We start from the raw sequence: 17,881 nt of genomic DNA, 5'->3' as shown, positions 1-17,881 counted from the left end.
ATGGCAATAACAGAAGAAAAACCAATGGAGCCAGACCAAATGCAGCAATACGGGCTGCCCTTCTCTTGGTAGATCAGCACAGGTAAATAATCCCTCCAGTTCACCTTCTGAAAGTCACTTAATATAAATGTTTAATTATCTATATTTAATGCATTTTAACTGTAGATAATAGAAAACCTACACACCCAAGATGTCTCTTCAAGCTTGAAAATAAATGATGTGGCACTAGTTTATCAGATTTAAAATCTCTGAATCAAGACATTGAACTTGATTTTCCATTTTCTGACACTGCCGTCTACATTTTTTTTAAAGTTAATGTATTTTCTCTCCTACAGATCTTGAGAACTGATTGACTGTATTTTTATGTGCATACTAATACACTATTGTTTAAGCAATTCAACAGTGAGGAATCACCATTTGGAGCAGTCAGCCTTAGGATCAATGAAGATGACATTTTAGATAAGAGTCTGCTGAGTACTGGGTGCTTGCAAACTCTGTCACCAACGTATCTCACAGTAGGGCAAAATTAACTCACATTAAAGTCCGAGAAGGTCCACTGTGAACTGCTGTATTTCAGTTCTCAGCAAACATGTGCCCTCAAATGGCAGAAAGATAAATAACCAACAATGGAATGAAAACAATGAAATGCTACTTTCTTCCAATTAGAGGGCTATATTGTTTTTTTTTCTTTTTTTCTTTTTTAAATTTTATTATTATTATACTTTAAGTTTTAGGGTACACGAATTGTTTTTGAAAGGTAAATAACATTGCATTATTATAGTTCAGGTGTTATTTGGGCAATAGGTACATTACCCCTTTTGTAAAAACTGGTGGCTATATTTTACTTGGAAAATGCCATTTTAGGGAACATGTTGAAGAACTTGGATCATTAATTAGGAATTATTACAATTTCATTATTTCCAGGTAGTCTCTACTTTTAAATATGCAGTGATTCAGACGTGCAGTTGTAACCGTGTGGTTTACAACTCTAAACGCACTTTGTTACATGTGAAGGAAGGCACCTCTCCAAGGTACTGAGTGAGCTCTGAAGCCAACAGAGCCCATAGTCTCTTAGGAGCCTGATTTTAAGCAAGGTATCAATGTTGAACTATGGGAAAATGCATCCCAATTCCAGCAAGGAAAGCTGGGACCAGCCTTCTGGGTTGCACGTAGGGGATACGTAGGTGGGGTGGTTCTGGAATAGGTGAAAGAGCCTCAGACACCTGCAATGTGTTTCGCTCTACTGGAGAGTTCACTTCTAGTGGCCCTGAAAAGAAGGCATCTCTTGATACTAGTGAGGCACTGATTTCCCCCCTCTGTAATCACTTCCTGCAGAGAAGACTCCCCCAGGACCCTGAGAGCTATGTGAGAGAAAATATCACCTTACGTACAGGGGAAGGGGCAGGGTCTCTGCATTAAAGGAATGTTAGAAATACCAGGAATCATTTTATAATCTGAGAGTTGAGGTGGGGGTGCCATGGGTCTAAGAAGAGTACCAAGGTAAACACTATTTTATCCAGAAAGCTTCAAGAAAATACAACTTCCTAAATTAAAAAAAATGGCAGTGGATATTTCAGTCATGTGGTTCTTATCCACCTAAATAGGGATTCTGTGGTCATACTACAGTGTGGGATTTAAGGGTGTGGACACCCTGGTCAGACAGGTCTGGGTCAGTGTCATGATGCACACTCACGGTCTGTGACCCAGGCTAGCCCCTTACCTCATCTGTAAAGTGGGAACATAATACAACCCCACACTAGGCAGTGTTGGGAGGAGGTATGAGGTAATACACAGAAAAATTCCAAACAGTGCCGGGTACACAACGGTGTTTTATTAATGCTGGCTTATTATTTTCATATCACCAATATTGCTCTTTTGGGAAAAGTCTCTTTTGCATCTGAAATAAATCTTCGAGGTACGAAAAAGATCAAAAGAATAGATCAAATCATTCTCATATTTCCTATGGCCAGTAGAGTCACTCATTCACTCATCAAATATTTGTGGGGCATTTACTGTGTCCTAGAAGCCACACTAGGCACTGGGGGTACCAGAGTTGTTCAGCAACTTTTAGACTCAGAGTATTAGGTAAATGTCAAAGAATTATGTGGCAGTCAATAGGAGGGCAGTGAAGGAATTCCTCTGTTGGAGAAGAGCAGGCAGCCAGATCCTAACCCCCACTTTAGCCAGAGCAGAGCTTTTATCTCCTCCACACATGAGGATTCCTTCTTTCTGGTTAGCTGTGAGAAGCCATAAAATTTCTGTAAACTCTTTACTAGTAATTTGGATATTACATCTATAAAATAAGCATCTGCTACCTATTTATATCTCATGGGAGATTAATCAACATCCATATGGGAATATTCGGTGTGGCTTTGCCATAAGAAAGGTATAAGAATATTATTTTTATGAGACTCAGGCAACTCCCAAACTCCTTCTGAATGCCTTTCTTACTCAAAATCTATGTAAACTGCAAGATAGGGCTACAGGCCTGAAGACAGAGGTTGTTATTATTCCATTTTGGAGTTGGCAAGCATGAATAATTTAAGGGTCATAACCGTAAAGGAAAAAATGTCAAAAACAAATTGACAACTATTCTTTGAGCAAAGTATGGTTCATTTTCAAAAGGTCATTTTAGTAGTTTGCTCAAATAAGTTCTGAAATCTTAACTTCCCATTTTTACATTTCACACAAGTTCCAGGAAAACACATTTTAGTAAGTGATAAGGGCACCGTGTCCGATGGTAATTGATATTCAGCAAGTGTGTTATAGCCCAGGAGGAGCTGTGAAGAGCTGATCATTTCCCATCCAGTGGGATGTCAGAGATCCGAATGCAGTGCTCTTCCTGCTGGCCGGCTGTGCTGGAAACCGGGCTGTTCATGTGAAGGTGGCATTCATGCACTTGAGACATTCTGGCTGAGCAGAAACTGGCTGTGACACAAACTCCTACTGAATAAAGTAGGGACAGAAACCTCTGACTCAAGGGCCAGATATAACTCGTGCATTTACTTTTTGTATGGCCTGGGGCAAGTTTTCTAGAATTATGTATCAGGCAGAGTATATTTCCCTGCTGTTAAAATACAGTAATTCCTCCAGCTGCAGAAATGCATCTTGGCCTCTCCATCTCTGATAGAGGTATGATGGCTCGGCACATCACTGCACTGCCCTAAGTCCCAATGTAACCATGTGGAAGACGGGATAATAATAGCATCCACACCTCACTAGGCATTGTGAGAATTCAAGTGCACATGTAGGCCCAGAACACAGGAAGATTAAATAAATAGCTATTATTATTTATATCCTAGAAGTCCAAAGGTGGGCGATACCTTTCCCTGTGAATGAGTCCTCAGGCATCACATTCACACCTCAGTGAAATGGTTCTGTAGAAAGGGCACTGATGTGGGGGAAGCCTGGGCCCTAATCCCAGCTAGGGCTCTGACTGGGCATTTGATCTTGGTCAAGTCATTTACCTCTTTAGGCAAATTGAGGGGTTGGACCACATCAGTGTTTTAACTGGTTCATCAGAGCCCCAGGGCAGGATTCTGATATCCTAACACCCACTTTAGCCAGAGCAGAGCTTTTATCTCTTCCATACATGAGGAATCCATATGAGATTTCACTTGAAAGAAAAGTTGTTACTGCTTATGAATAAAGTTTAAGAGCCATGGCATAAGGTGATCTATAACTCTTTAACTGCCAAAATGTATAGGTCAAAGTTCAATACTCTCATAATTAAATTTTAGAAATATACCAAATATACCAAAAAAATTGGAATGGGGGGAAAATTGAAAGTCAGATTTCAATGAATTGCTCTACTTTTTTCCCCCACGCTTGTAATAAGAAAAAGGACGAGTTAAAGAGTATTTCCCACCCTCCTTTCCTCCCTTTATTCCTTCTCTTCTCCTTTCTAATGAGAACATAGAGAATCTAATACATGCCGGAACTTGCACAGGGCACCGAGGATCCAGGAATGAGCAAACTGACAGTCTCCTAAAAACTCAGAGGCTACTTAGGAGGAAAGACAATAAACAAGTAGACAAATCAAGATTTACAAACTGTGAAAAGGCATGCAGATTATGTTAGAAGGTGAAGTGAGAGAACACAGTGAGTGGCAGACTGATCTACTTAAGTAAGACTATCTGGGAAGGCCTTTAAGAAGATATGCCACAGTTTGTTCATTCATTATTGAAGGACATCTTGGTTGCTTTTAAGTTATTTTGAATAAAGCTATTATAAACAAACAAACAAACAAAAAAACAAACAAACAAAAAAAGAAGATGAGCAACATGCAAATACCCAGGACCGGCAGTTCCATATCCAATGATCCTGCCCTTCATTCAGCTGTTCACTCCCTTGGCCTTGCCTTAGATCTGGTCAACTGTGGCTACCTGTCATTTCTAACAAGCATGGCTAGGAGGAGAGGGGGGCAGGCTCAGGGCTGACAGGTGACCAGAGGTATCTCTCTTTTAAAGAACTTAGTCACTGAGCCCTTGAGATATTTTAATTAATGCTTTCCCTGTAGATCAGAAACTCTGAATGGAAAAATAATATTTCAACTCCTGGTTTTATGTATACATATATTTTCAGTAGGTAATCTACTTACCCACTTCAAAATCCACAAAGGATAAAAATATAATGGCTGGGCTCTGGGGCCAGGCTGCTTGGGTTCAAATCCTAACTTTGTGACTCAGTAGTTGTGGGACCTTGGGCAAGTCATTTGAGAACTTTGTGTCTCAGTTTTCTCAGCTGTAACACACACACACACACACACAATTTCCTCCTGATGGTGGTGTGAGGGCTTAATGTAATGACTTGGTGTCTGGCATAAAGTAAGTGCTAAATGAATGGTGTCGTGCAACAAGAACCCAGGAAGGGTTCCAGACTGCTCGCAACCATACTTCCCTTCCCCTTCCGATGATATAAACTGGAAACTTGAGCCCATAATTTTTCTTTGACACTTTAGCAGAACAGATGGAAACACTATCTCAGCATACTGGTAAGTATGGACTGTCTTATGCTGCCTAAAACTATGCAATTAACGTGCCATTAACCAAATAGGAAACACTGTTTTTTGATGGTGTTAATCAACTACAAACCACCCAAGCATATGAGAAAAGGGCCAGGGGGCAGCTGACAAAAATCCAGGGTGACAGGGAGAAGCAATGCTTGATCTGGATAACACTGGCCAGCACATTTCTACAATTCTCTGAATTTGCTCTCAATGGAAGTTCTGTTTAGCTTCAACATAACTGAGCTCCTGCTGTCAGAACCAGGCTTGGCAATGGTGACTTTAAGACATCCTTCCAGCTGTTTCTCGCTAATATATATCTTGGGTGCCTTTGCTCAAGGACCACGCTCTCAGTTCCTGTGGCTTATTTAGGACACCTAACATAACACATTATTTGTTCCCTCACAGCAAGGTCTCCTCCTGACAGCCAAGATTCTATTTTTTTGTCATAAGTAATTATAAATGCACACCTCTAAAAAGATTCCCAATTTGAGGGGCATAATCTATTTTAGATAGTAAATCACAGAGACATCTCCATCCCTTGGGCGGCCAAAACATACAACTCAGATGTATGGGCTCTCACTCTGAATTCTCCACACCTGAAGAAAAATGCGATGCTCTACTTTTTTCCCTGCAGCAGTTAGGAAAAAAAAACCTGGCACTTTTGTTGGAGCAATTTATATTGGTTTCACTTCCACTTTTTTTAAAGCTTCAGATAGAACATTTCTATCTTCAAAATTCAACCCAGAAAACTGTCTGAGAGAGTCCCACTCTGAGGTTATTTGTCACTCCAATCATGCACTTGAGATTACCCCATGCCTCTGCCATCTCAACTCCTCAGTTTTCACCAGAGATTCTCTTATGTCCCTCCACCACGCACACCTGACAGTCAAGTTCCCTGCTCACAACCAGAAACTAATGGTTCATCTTTATGGCTCATGCCAACCAAACGAACACCTGGCAAATTTTCATTCCTGGTTCCTTCTGATTTTTATCTTACTAATACCTATTGTAGCTACGTGACAACTTCTGCTTTAATGCAAAGGTTGTATCTTTGCATTCATGGAAACAGGTATCTGAGTGATGTTGAAATATCGCATCTGCTGTATAATAATGCCAACAGCTAATATTTGGTAGGCACTATTCTAAGTGCTTCATATACAGCACCTCATTCAATCTTCACAAGGAACAATCGGGGGGGCACTAACTATTATTCGTATTATTTTATAGATGTAGTAATCAAAATTCATAAAGGTCACACAGTGGGAATTGGTAGTGCTGAAATTCAGATGAAGGTCAATTTGACATCCAAACCATATTCTTATACCTTAAACTATATTTTGCCCTGGTATTAACCTTCAGAAGAACAAGGGTAATTTCTCTCATCTTCTTTTTAGTTGTAAAGAACCCACTATTCTAAAAAATGAGGCTCAGGTTACCTCATTTAGGGTGTGTAAGACTAAGTGATCAACATTTAATAAAAACAGTGGCATCTCAAAGTGATGGATTCTCTCTATTTATAGTAAATTATTTTTATTTTCTTATGCATATCATTTTTCATATTCCCACCTTGAACATTCAAACTTTCAGAGGAATCTGGATGCTGCTCAGCTGGCTGTTGACTGGGAGGAACAATTGGTGGGCTCAACATATTTAACCAGTCCCTAAAAAGAAAACAAAGTGAATGAACATGTCTGGAATTCCATATATAGATTTTAGGTTTCCCATGGATTTTCAATTCCCTGGGGCTTCCACAAAGAAACATTTTTTCCTCCTTCATATTTCAGAAAGACAGATGTCCAGATATCAACATCCAGTTTTGTAAATTGGTTAATATGGAGTCAATCACTTAACTAGCCAGTTTGAGAATTACTTCAACTAAATGAATATTCCTCTCAAAAGTTTATTATTGTTGTTATTAAATTACAGCAGAGTTCTCTTCACATAAGAAATTATTTCAATAACTCAGAGGAAATGTAGCTGAGAGGAAGCTCCTTATGAGCTTTGGGTAAGAAAGCCTGACAAAGTCACATGCCACACGTCATGGATGGTCACACTCCATAAGATGACTCAGAACTGAAGTCAGTCTTGGAGCTGCCATGGACCCCAGCAGTGGTAGGAGTCAGTCTCTCTTAATTCGGGGCTTTCGAGCAGTGAAGGCAAAGGAAGGGGGAGTGAGGGCGTTTCCCCATCTCTTTACTTTCCTTCCTACTGCACTCTTCCCCAGTCTCTTGCTTCCTCTCGTAGATACCTGGGGGATACAATTCAAGCTGGTGACATCCAGAAGGCTTGAGTCACTGCATGTTCTGCTTTAAGCCCTTCTCGTCTCTAAACTTACCACTGAGCTTCATTAGTGGTAGGGAGCAGGCAGGAGGATGTAAAAGATTTTCCAATGTGAATTCTATTTCTTGCACTGCTATTAGTGCTCTTTATCATTTACCTTATTCTTCTCAATAGAAATATGTCTTTATAACTAAATAATTTCTTTCTAAATTTCTGTTCTTCCTACAGTATTAATCTACAATGGGAGACAGTCCTAGACAACAGCTAAGAGCACTGGCTCTGCAGGCCAATTCCAGCTCCGTGCTTCCTACAGTAAGAACTTGGCCACGTCACTTAGCATTGCTAAGCTTTATGTGTGAAAGGGAGATAATAACAAAAGAGTTGAGTGTTAGGATTAAACAGAAACAAATGGAAGAAAAACATTTGGTGTGAATATGGGTACAGAATTAGCACTCAATAAATTTCAGCTTTGACCACCATCATCTTCATTATCAATGAAGATCATGGTGTGGACTTACCTACAATGATAAATAAACCAAGGTAGAAATGAACTTTGTTGGAACTAAACCGGTAAAGGATGGTAGAATGATTAACGGTCTATACAACAGAGATTTTCCTTACAAACTACTTGCTTTTCCAGCATAAAAAGCATATTAATGTCAAAATTACCTAATTCCTACTTATAATATTTTATGATACTTTCAGTCACCACTCACCGTAGCTATCACTAGATTATGGCTGGTGAAATAAGCAAGGTGAGCATGCTGTGCAACTGAATTTCATTATAACACATTAAGGGCATCAGAAAGGATTTGTCACAGACGTCCAAGCTAATGGGGCATTTTCTGATAAGCACTGTTTATTTAGGCTACTTAATTATAGTAGACCAAAAAATTCCTGCACTATAGGAAATTACAAAGTCATATACAAATTACCAGCGCAGTGACCTCATTACTCAATAAGGGTGATGAAGAACAAGGATGAACAGGAGAAAATAATGTTATCACATCATGACACCCCCAGCTACAAATCAGAAACTATATAATCGCAGTAGGAGCTACCCCAGTGGGGAAAGTGTAGGTGGGAATTCTGTGAATGTTACGAAATGTAAGACACTCACTTCTTAGGTCAGTAATTTGATCAATGTTTTTCCTTTTCCGCACTAGCTATGAAAAGTATAGGGCTCTTCTTTTTGTGATTAAAAAAATTTTAGATTTATAGAAAAGTTGCGAGCAGAGTATACACTACTGTATATGCTTCACCCAGTTTCCCCACCTTTAATGTTTTATCATATTTGCTCTCTATCTCTTAATCTATGTATCTACTGACCCACCTATATATCTATCGAAACAGGAATCAGCAAACTATGGCCCATGGGCCAAGTCTGGCCCACTGCCTGTTTGTGTCTAGCTTGCAAACTAAGAATGGTTTTTACATTTTTAAATGGTTAAAAAAATGAAAATAATGTTTCATGATAGATGAAAATTATATAAAATTCAAAATTCAGTGTCCATAAATAAAAATGTATGGGAATACAGCCATGCTCATTTGTTTACGTTTTGTCTATGGCTGCTTTTGTGCTACAATGGCAGAGTTAAGTAATTTATTATCTGCTCCTTTACTGAAAACATCTGATGATCCCTGACCTCTGTAACTGTGCACTCACATTGGTTCCCCTAATACTAATCCAATACCACAGGTTCATTCTCATCTTTCTTCTTTCCATATTTGTAACCCCCTTCTGACAGTGAGGAAGCTGGCCCTCAGTATCCTCAAGATATTTACTTACTTCCTGAATTATGGAAGTTACCAAAAGTAGCTTCAGAATTGCCAAGCAAAACAAACAAGAAACACTTATCCTAAACCTACTCTCTCAAGTTCTCAATTTGCTTACAGATATTTTTCTTCTTTGGTTAAAATACCATATTAAAAACTGACTTGGGTTCTTTTTTTCCCCATTTTCAATGTGAGTATATTAGTCATTCGAAATACAACGAAAGTCATCTGCTTCCTTTTGTGTTACATTTTGGGCTTTCTTCTCCTTTCTTGTTGATTTTTATTACTTTTGTTGTTGTTGTGGATTACATACGACATTAACAACCAAAAGTCAAAACTACAGGAGGGCACATTTGGGGTAAGAGTCACATCCTCCTATCTCTTCCTGTTTGTTCCCATCCCCTCATAACTTCTACTCTATTCCTACCCTCGCCTCTAGAGGTAATAAATTTCATTAGTTCTGGTGTTGCCTTTCTGTGTTTCATTTTGCAAAAACTGAACAGATACATGTCTGTTTTTTATTCCCTTTCTTATGCAAAAGGTAGCATAGTATAGTACTCCTTTGTACTTTCATCTTTTCAGCTTATAATTTATCCTGGAAATCATTCCATACCAGTTCATGGAGAGCTTCCTCATCCTTTTTTTCCAGCAGCATAATACGTTACCCTATGGAGGTACTATCATTCATTTCACCCTCATCTATGTTTGAGCATGTTTTCAATGTTTTGCAATGGTTGCAATGAACACTTAAATGAATAACCTTTGGCATGTCTATTTTTGTATACTTAGAGGTAAATCCTGAAAAGGTAAATTTCTAAAAGTGGGATTCCTGGAACAAAAGGTAAATGTATACTTGTCTTTGTTAGATATTGGCAAATTCCCTTCACAAGGGTTGTACCTGTGCTCATTCTCACCAGCAATGTATGAGAATGCTGATTTCCCGAGAGCAACTTTAGAGGAATATGTTGTGAAGTATTTTAATGCTTTCTGATTGGAGAGGTGAGAACTGATACTTTAAAGTAGACTTGATTTGAATTTGTTCTCATTATACGTGGAGTTGACTGTATTTTCATATATTTAAGGGCATTTATGTAATACACGTGTACATACATACACACACACACATATATATACACGCATGTGCGATATATGATTGTTCACATCTTTTGCCCTTTCTTCTATCAGATTTTTTATCTTTCCCTCACTTCATAGTTTGTCTTTGTTTATTGTGGTTTTTCCTTGTGCCATACAAAAGGTTTTATTTTTATGTAGTCAAAGGTATCAGCCATTGAAAAAAAATTGTCTTTGTATTTTGGGTCATTTTTTTTTTCTTTTTATTATTATTATTATTATTATTATTATACTTTAGGCTCTATGGTACATGTGCGCAATGTGCAGGTAAGTTACATATGTATACATGTATAAAGCCTTTCCCTACAACCAAGTTCTGTAGAAATTCACCCATGTTTTCTTCCATTTACTTAAATGGATTCATTTTTCACAATTAGATTTCTGGTCCATTTTTAGTTTATTCTGGTATATGGTGTGAGTTTGTTCTGGTATAAGGTATATCTAATTTTACCTCTTTAAAATAACTATAGAGTTATTTTGACAAGTAATGTTATTTTAACACACATTTAGAAGATTTTATACAATTAAGAAATTTTTAATCAAAGCAACTAACTCATTTGTTTAGCTTTTTACTAAGTAAGCATTTACAAAGTATAATGTAAAAAGAAAGGTTTCTATTTTAACTAAAATATAAAAAACTTTGGGCTAAACAAAATCAACCAGGATTTTTCTTGCAGGACTTTTCAGAGCTTTAAAAACACTGTGAGTATCCCAAGAGGAGGCTGCATTGCCCAAATTTATGTATCTAGAACTGTTACATCTTTTGGGACCACAGAACACACCTTGAGAAATGATGCTCCAGGTTATACAATTTCCCCACTCTGGTGGCATTTTGTTTGTTTGTTTTGTTTTTTATTTTACTTTATGTATGTTTAATAATTTTATTTTTAAGCAGAAATGTGCAGTCCAGCATCTGTATCTTACATGTTTACATTTTTATATGTGATATTTAATGCTGGCCCATTGTCTTGACCCTTGATCAACTCCTTTAAACCTCTATGCTTTCCCCTACATAAACAGAAAACATTCAAGGAATGGGGAGTTCTAGCTGAGGCTCCTTCACCACATGCCAGTCTTAGCTTTAGTTCTGAACCATTTCCTGGGTCTGCTTCTTACCCAGCTACCTGTGCTTCAGAATCTATTCCTGCTTGTTGTTCCACCATTTCCATACTTGCCCCTTGGACTTGATACTCTGGTTGGTTTCCTCAGCTCTGACTATAATCCTATTTTATTTATTTATTTATTTATAGATATATTTATTTATTTATTTATTATACTTTAAGTTTTAGGGTACATGTGCACAACGTGCAGATTTGTTACATATGTATACATGTGCCATGTTGGTGTGCTGCACCCATTAACTCGTAATTTAGCATTAGGTATATCTCCTAATGCTATCCCTCACCCTTCCCCCCACCCCACAACAGGCCCCAGTGTGTGATGTTCCCCTTCCTGTGTCCGTGTGTTCTCATTGTTCAATTCCCACTTATGAGTGAGAACATGTGGTGTTCGGTTTTTTGTCTTTGCGATAAATTGCTGAGAATGATGGTTTCCAGCTTCATCCATGTCCCTACAAAGGACATGAACTCATCATTTTTTATGGCTGCATAGTATTCCATGGTGTATATGTGCCACATTTTCTTAATCCAGTCTATCATTGTTGGAGATTTGGGTCGGTTCCAAGTCTTTGCTATTGTGAATAGTGCCGCAATAAACATACGTGTGCATGTGTCTTTATAGCAGCATGATTTATACTCCTTTGGGTATATACCCAGTAATGGGATGGCTGGGTCAAATGGTATTTCTAGTTCTAGATCCCTGAGGAATCACCACACTGACTTCCACAATGGTTGAAGTAGTTTACAGTCCCACCAACAGTGTAAAAGTGTTCCTATTTCTGCACATCCTCTCCAGCACCTGTTGTTTCCTGACTTTTTAATGATCGCCATTCTAACTGGGTTGAGACGGTATCTCATTGCAGGTTTGATTTGCATTTTTCTGATGGCCAGTGGTGATGAGCATTTTTTCATGTGTCTTTTGGCTGCATAAATGTCGTCTTCTGAGAAGTGTCTGTTCATGTCCTTCGCCCACTTTTTGATGGGGTTGTTTTTTTCTTGTAAATTTGTTTGAGTTCATTGTAGATTCTGGATATTAGCCCTTTGTCAGATGAGTAGATTGCAAAAATTTTCTCCCATTCTGTAGGTTGCCTGTTCACTCTAATGTAAGTTTCTTTTGCTGTGCAGAAGCTCTTGAGTTTAATTAGATCCCATTTGTCAATTTTGGCTTTTGTTGCCATTGCTTTTGGTGTTTTAGACATGAAGTCCTTGCCCATGCCTATGTCCTGAATGGTAATGCCTAGGTTTTCTTCTAGGGTTTTTATAGTTTTAGGTCTAACATGTAAGTCTTTAATCCATCTTGAATTAATTTTTGTATAAGGTGTAAAGAAGGGATCCAATTTCAGCTTTCTACATATGGCTAGCCAGTTTTCCCAGCACCATTTATTAAATAGGGAATCCTTTCCCCATTGCTTGTTTTTGTCAGGTTTGTCAAAGATCAGATAGTTGTAGATATGCGGTGTTATTTCTGAGGGCTCTGTTCTGTTCCACTGGTCAATATCTCTGTTTTGGTACCAGTACTATGCTGTTTTGGTTACTGCAGCCTTGTAGTATAGTTTGAAGCCAGGTAGCGTGATGTCTCCAGCTTTGTTCTTTTGGCTTAGGATTGACTTGGCGATGCGGGCTCTTTTTTGGTTTCATATGAACTTTAAAGTAGCTTTTTCTAATTCTGTGAAGAAAGTCATTGGTAGCTTGATGGGGATGGCATTGAATCTATCAATTACCTTGGGCAGTATGACTATTTTCACGATAATGATTCTTCCTACCCATGAGCATGGAATGTTCTTCCATTTGTTTGTATCTTCTTTTATTTCGTTGAGCAGTGGTTTGTAGTTCTCCTTGAAGAGGTCCTTCACATCCCTTTTAAGTTGTATTCCTAGGTATTTTATTCCCTTTGAAGCAATTGTGAATGGGAGTTCACTCATGATTTGGCTCTCTGTTTGTCTGTTATTGGTATATAAGAATGCTTGTGAGTTTTGCACATTGATTTTGTATCTTGAGACTTTGCTGAAGTTGCCTATCAGCTTAAGGAGATTTTGGGCTGAGATGATGGGGTTTTCTAGATATACAATCATGTCATCTGCAAACAGGGACAATTGGACTTCCTCTTTTCCTAATTGAATACCCTTTATTTCCTTCTCCTGCCTAATTGTCCTGGCCAGAACTTCCAACACTATGTTGAATAGGAGTGGTGAGAGAGGGCATCCCTGTCTTGTGCCAGTTTTCAAAGAGAATGCTTCCAGTTTTTTCCCATTCAGTATGATATTGGCTGTGGGATTGTCATAAATAGCTCTTATTATTTTGAGATACATCCAATCAATACCTAATTTATTGAGAGTTTTTAGCATGAAGGGTTGTTGAATTTTGTCAAAGGCCTTTTCTGCATCTATTGAGATAATCATGTGGTTTTTGTCTTTGGTTCTGTTTATATGCTGGATTATGTTTATTGATTTGTGTATGTTGAACCAGCCTTGCATTCCAGGGATGAAGCCCACTTGATCATGGTGGATAAGCTTTTTGATGTGTTGCTGGATTCGGTTTGCCAGTATTTTATTGAGGATTTTTGCATTGATGTTCATCAGGGATACTGGTCTAAAATTCTCTTTTTTTGTTGTGTCTCTGCCAGGCTTTGGTATCAGGATGATGCTGGCCTCATAAAATGAGTTAGGGAGGATTCCTTCTTTTTCTATTGATTGGAATAGTTTCAGAAGGAATGGTACCAGTTCCTCCTTGTACCTCTGGTAGAATTCGGCTGTGAATCCATCTGGTCCTGCACTTTTTCTCGTTGGTAAGCTATTGATTATTGCCTCAATTTCAGAGCCTGTTATTGGTCTATTCAGAGATTCAGCTTCTTCCTGGTTTAGTCTTGGGAGGGTGTATGTGTCCAGGAATTTATCCATTTCTTCTAGATTTTCTAGTTTATTTGTGTAGAGGCGTTTATAGTATTTTCTGATGGTAGTTTGTATTTCTGTGGGATCAGTGGTGATATCCCCTTTATCATTTTTTATTGCACCTATTTGATTCTTCTCTCTTTTCTTCTGTATTAGTCTTGCTAGTGGTCTATTAATTTCGTTGATCTTTTCAAAAACCAGCTCCTGGATTCATTGATTTTTTTGAAGTGTTTTTTGTGTCTTTATTTCCTTCAGTTCTGCTCTGATCTTAGTTATTTCTTGCCTTCTGCTAGCTTTTGAATGTGTTTGCTCTTGCTTCTCTAGTTCTTTTAATTGTGATGTTAGGGTGTCAATTTTAGATCTTTCCCGCTTTCTCTTGTGGGCATTTAGTGCTATAAATTTCCCTCTACACACTGCTTTGAATGTGCCCCAGAGATTCTGGTATGTTGTGTCTTTGTTCTGTTTGGTTTCAAAGAACATCTTCATTCCTGCCTTCATGTCGTTATGTACCCAGTAGTCATTCAGGAGCAGGTTGTTCAGTTTCCATGAAGTTGAGCGGTTTTGAGTGAGTTTCTTAATCCTGAGTTCTAGTTTGATTGCACTGTGGTCTGAGAGATAGTTTGTTATAATTTCTGTTCTTTTACATTTGCTGAGGAGTGCTTTACTTCCAAGTATGCGGTCAATTTTGGAATAGGTGTGGTGTGGTGCTGAAAAAAATGTATATTCTGTTGATTTGGGGTGGAGAGTTCTGTAGATGTCTATTAGGTCCACTTGGTGCAGAGCTGAGTTCAATTCCCGGATATCATTGTTAACTTTCTGTCTCGTGGATCTGTGTAATGTTGACAGTGGGGTGTTAAAGTCTCCCATTATTATTGTGTGGGAGTCTAAGTCTCTTTGTAGGTCTCTAAGGAATTGCTTTATGAATCTGGGTGCTCCTGTATTGGGTGCATATATATTTAGGATAGTTAGCTCTTCTTGTTGAATTTCTCCCTTTACCATTATGTAATGGCCTTCTTTGTCTCTTTTGATCTTTGTTGGTTTAAAGTCTGTTTTATCAGAGACTAGAATTGCAACCCCTGCCTTTTTTTGTTTTCCATTTGCTTGGTAGATCTTCCTCCATCCCTTTATTTTGAGCCTATGTGTGTCTCTGCACGTGAGATGGGTTTTCTGAATACAGCACACTGATGGGTCTTGACTCTTTATCCGATTTGTCAGTCTGTGTCTTTTAATTGGAGCATTTAGTCCATTTACATTGAAGGTTAATATTGTTATGTGTGAATTTGATCCTGTCATTATGATGTTAGCTGGTTATTTTGCTCATTAGTTGCAGTTTCTTCCTAGCATCAATGGTCTTTACAATTTGGCATGTTTTTTCAGTGGCTGTTACCGGTTGTTCCTTTCCATGTTTAGTGCTTCCTTCGGGAGCTCTTTTAGGGCAGGCCTGGTGGTGACAAAATCTCTCAGCATTTGCTTGTCTGTAAAGGATTTTATTTCTCCTTCACTTATGAAGCTTAGTTTGGCTGGATATGAAATTCTGGGTTGAAAATTCTTTTCTTTAAGAATGTTGAATATTGGCCCCCACTCTCTGCTGGCTTGTAGAGTTTCTGCTGAGAGATCTGCTGTTAGTCTGATGGGATTCCCTTTGAGGGTAACCCGACCTTTCTCTCTGGCTGCCCTTAACATTTTTTCCTTCATTTCAACTTTGGTGAATCTGATAATTATGTGTCTTGGAGTTGCTCTTCTTGAACAGTATCTTTGTGGCATTCTCAGTATTTCCTGAATCTGAATGTTGGCCTGCCTTGCTAGATTGGGGAAGTTCTCCTGGATAATATCCTGCAGAGTGTTTTCCAACTTGGTTCCATTCTCCCCGTCACTTTCAGGTACACCAATCAGATGAAGATTTGGTCTTTTCACATAGTCCCATATTTCTTGGAGGCTTTCTTCATTTCTTTTTATTCTTTTTTCTCTAAACTTCTCTTCTCACTTCATTTCATTCATTTGATCTTCCATCACTGATACCCTTTCTTCCAGTTGATCGAATCGGCTACTGAGGCTTGTGCATTCGTCACGTAGTTCTTGTGCCGTGGTTTTCAGTTCCATCACGTCCTTTAAGGACTTGTCTGCATTGGTTATTCTAGTTAGCTATTCATCTAATTTTTTTTCAAGGTTTTGAACTTCTTTGCCATGTGTTTGAACTTCCTCCTTTAGCTCGGAGTAGTTTGATCATCTGAAGCCTTCTTCTCTCAACTCGTCAAAGTCATTCTCCATCCAGCTTTGTTCCATTGCTGGTGAGGAGCTGCGTTCCTTTGGAGGAGGAGAGGCACTCTGATTTTTAGAGTTTCCAGTTTTTCTGCTGTTTTTTCCCCATCTTTGTGGTTTTATCTACCTTTGGTCTTTGATGATGGTGACATACAGATGGGGTTTTGGTGTGGATATCCTTTCTGTTTGTTAGTTTTCCTTCTAACAGTCAGGACCCTCAGCTGCAGGTCTGTTGGAGTTTGCTGGAGTTCCACTCCAGACTCTGTTTGCCTGGGTATCAGCAGCGGAGGCTGCAAAACAGTGGATATTGGTGAACAGCAAATGTTGCTGCCTGATCGTTCCTCTGGAAGTTTTGTCTCAGAGGTGTACCTGGCTGTGTGAGGTGTCAGTCTTCCCCTACTGGGGGATGCCTCCCAGTTAGGCTACTCAGGGGTCAGGGACCCACTTGAGGAGACAGTCTGTCGGTTCTCAGATCTCAAGCTGCATGCTGGGAGAATCACTACTCTCTTCAAAGCTGTCAGACAGGGACATTTAAGTCTGCAGAGGTTTCTGCTGCCTTTTGTTTGGCTATGCCCTGCCCCCAGAGGTGGAGTCTACAGAGGCAGGCAGGCCTCCGTGAGCTGCAGTGGGCTCCACCCAGTTTGAGCTTCCCAGCTGCTTTGTTTACCTACTCAAGCCTCAGCAATGGAGGGCGCCCCTCCTCCAGCCTCGCTGCTGCCTTGCAGTTTGATCTCAGACTGCTGTGCTAGCAATGAGTGAGGCTCCGTGGGTGTAGGACCCTCCAAGTCAGGCATGGGATATAATCTCCTGGTGTGCCATTTGCTAAGACTGTCCGAAAAGTGCAGTATTAGGGTGGGAGTGACCTGATTTTCCAGGTGCCATCTGTCACCCCTTTCTTTGACTAGGAAAGGGAATTCCCTGACCCCTTGGTGCTTCCCCTGTGAGGCAATGCCTCGCCCTGCTTCAGCTCATGCTTGGTGCACTGCAACCACTGTCTGACACTCCCCAGTGAGATGAACCTGGTACCTCAGTTCAAAATGCAGAAATCACCCGTCTTCTGCGTTGCTCATGCTGCGAGCTGTAGACTGGAGCTGTTCCTATTCGGCCATCTTGGCTCCACCCGACTATAATCCTTTCATGCCACAGACTGACTCTATCTCCCTGTAATGAAAAGCCTCCAGTTCCTTGGGTTGATAAACATCCTTTCAGTCAGGCCTGCTTTCTGAGCACATGCAGGAAGGAGCCTCCTCTTCCTCCTTCCTCTTGAGGACTCAAGTATGTCTCCCACCCTTACCCTCCTGTTGAAACTGGAGGGAGAGGGCTCCTAGGCACACCTGCACATATTGAATACTCTGCAAGAAGAGGTGCTTTATTCAAGAGTCAAAACCATGGATTCATATTAAATACACAAATAAAAATAT

At 39.4% G+C, this 17,881-nt stretch overlaps 1 protein-coding gene across 18 annotated transcripts in view; it reads right to left on the bottom strand.

Annotated features, from left to right (window-relative positions):
• Positions 1-17,881, bottom strand: part of CFAP20DC (CFAP20 domain containing) — a 355,007-nt gene that overhangs the window by 58,156 nt on the left and 278,970 nt on the right. For 15 of the 18 annotated variants that reach the window (XM_054550630.2, XM_054550631.1, XM_054550642.1 and 12 more), the window contains one exon: positions 6,575-6,669. The exons of 1 other annotated variant lie outside the window; for it this stretch is intronic. In XM_054550630.2, the coding sequence (XP_054406605.1) occupies positions 6,575-6,669 (95 nt within the window). Of the gene's footprint in view, positions 1-2,550; positions 2,944-6,574; positions 6,670-17,881 lie in introns of those variants that run through there. 2 more of the 18 variants (XM_054550629.2, XR_008523269.1) reach the window with 2 other exon arrangements.

Source organism: Pongo abelii, chromosome 2, assembly GCF_028885655.2.
Source record: "Pongo abelii isolate AG06213 chromosome 2, NHGRI_mPonAbe1-v2.0_pri, whole genome shotgun sequence".
Taxonomy (NCBI): Eukaryota; Metazoa; Chordata; class Mammalia; order Primates; family Hominidae; genus Pongo; species Pongo abelii.
The sequence above is the reverse complement of the archived record's forward strand: the minus strand, read 5'-3'. Positions and strand labels throughout refer to the sequence as shown.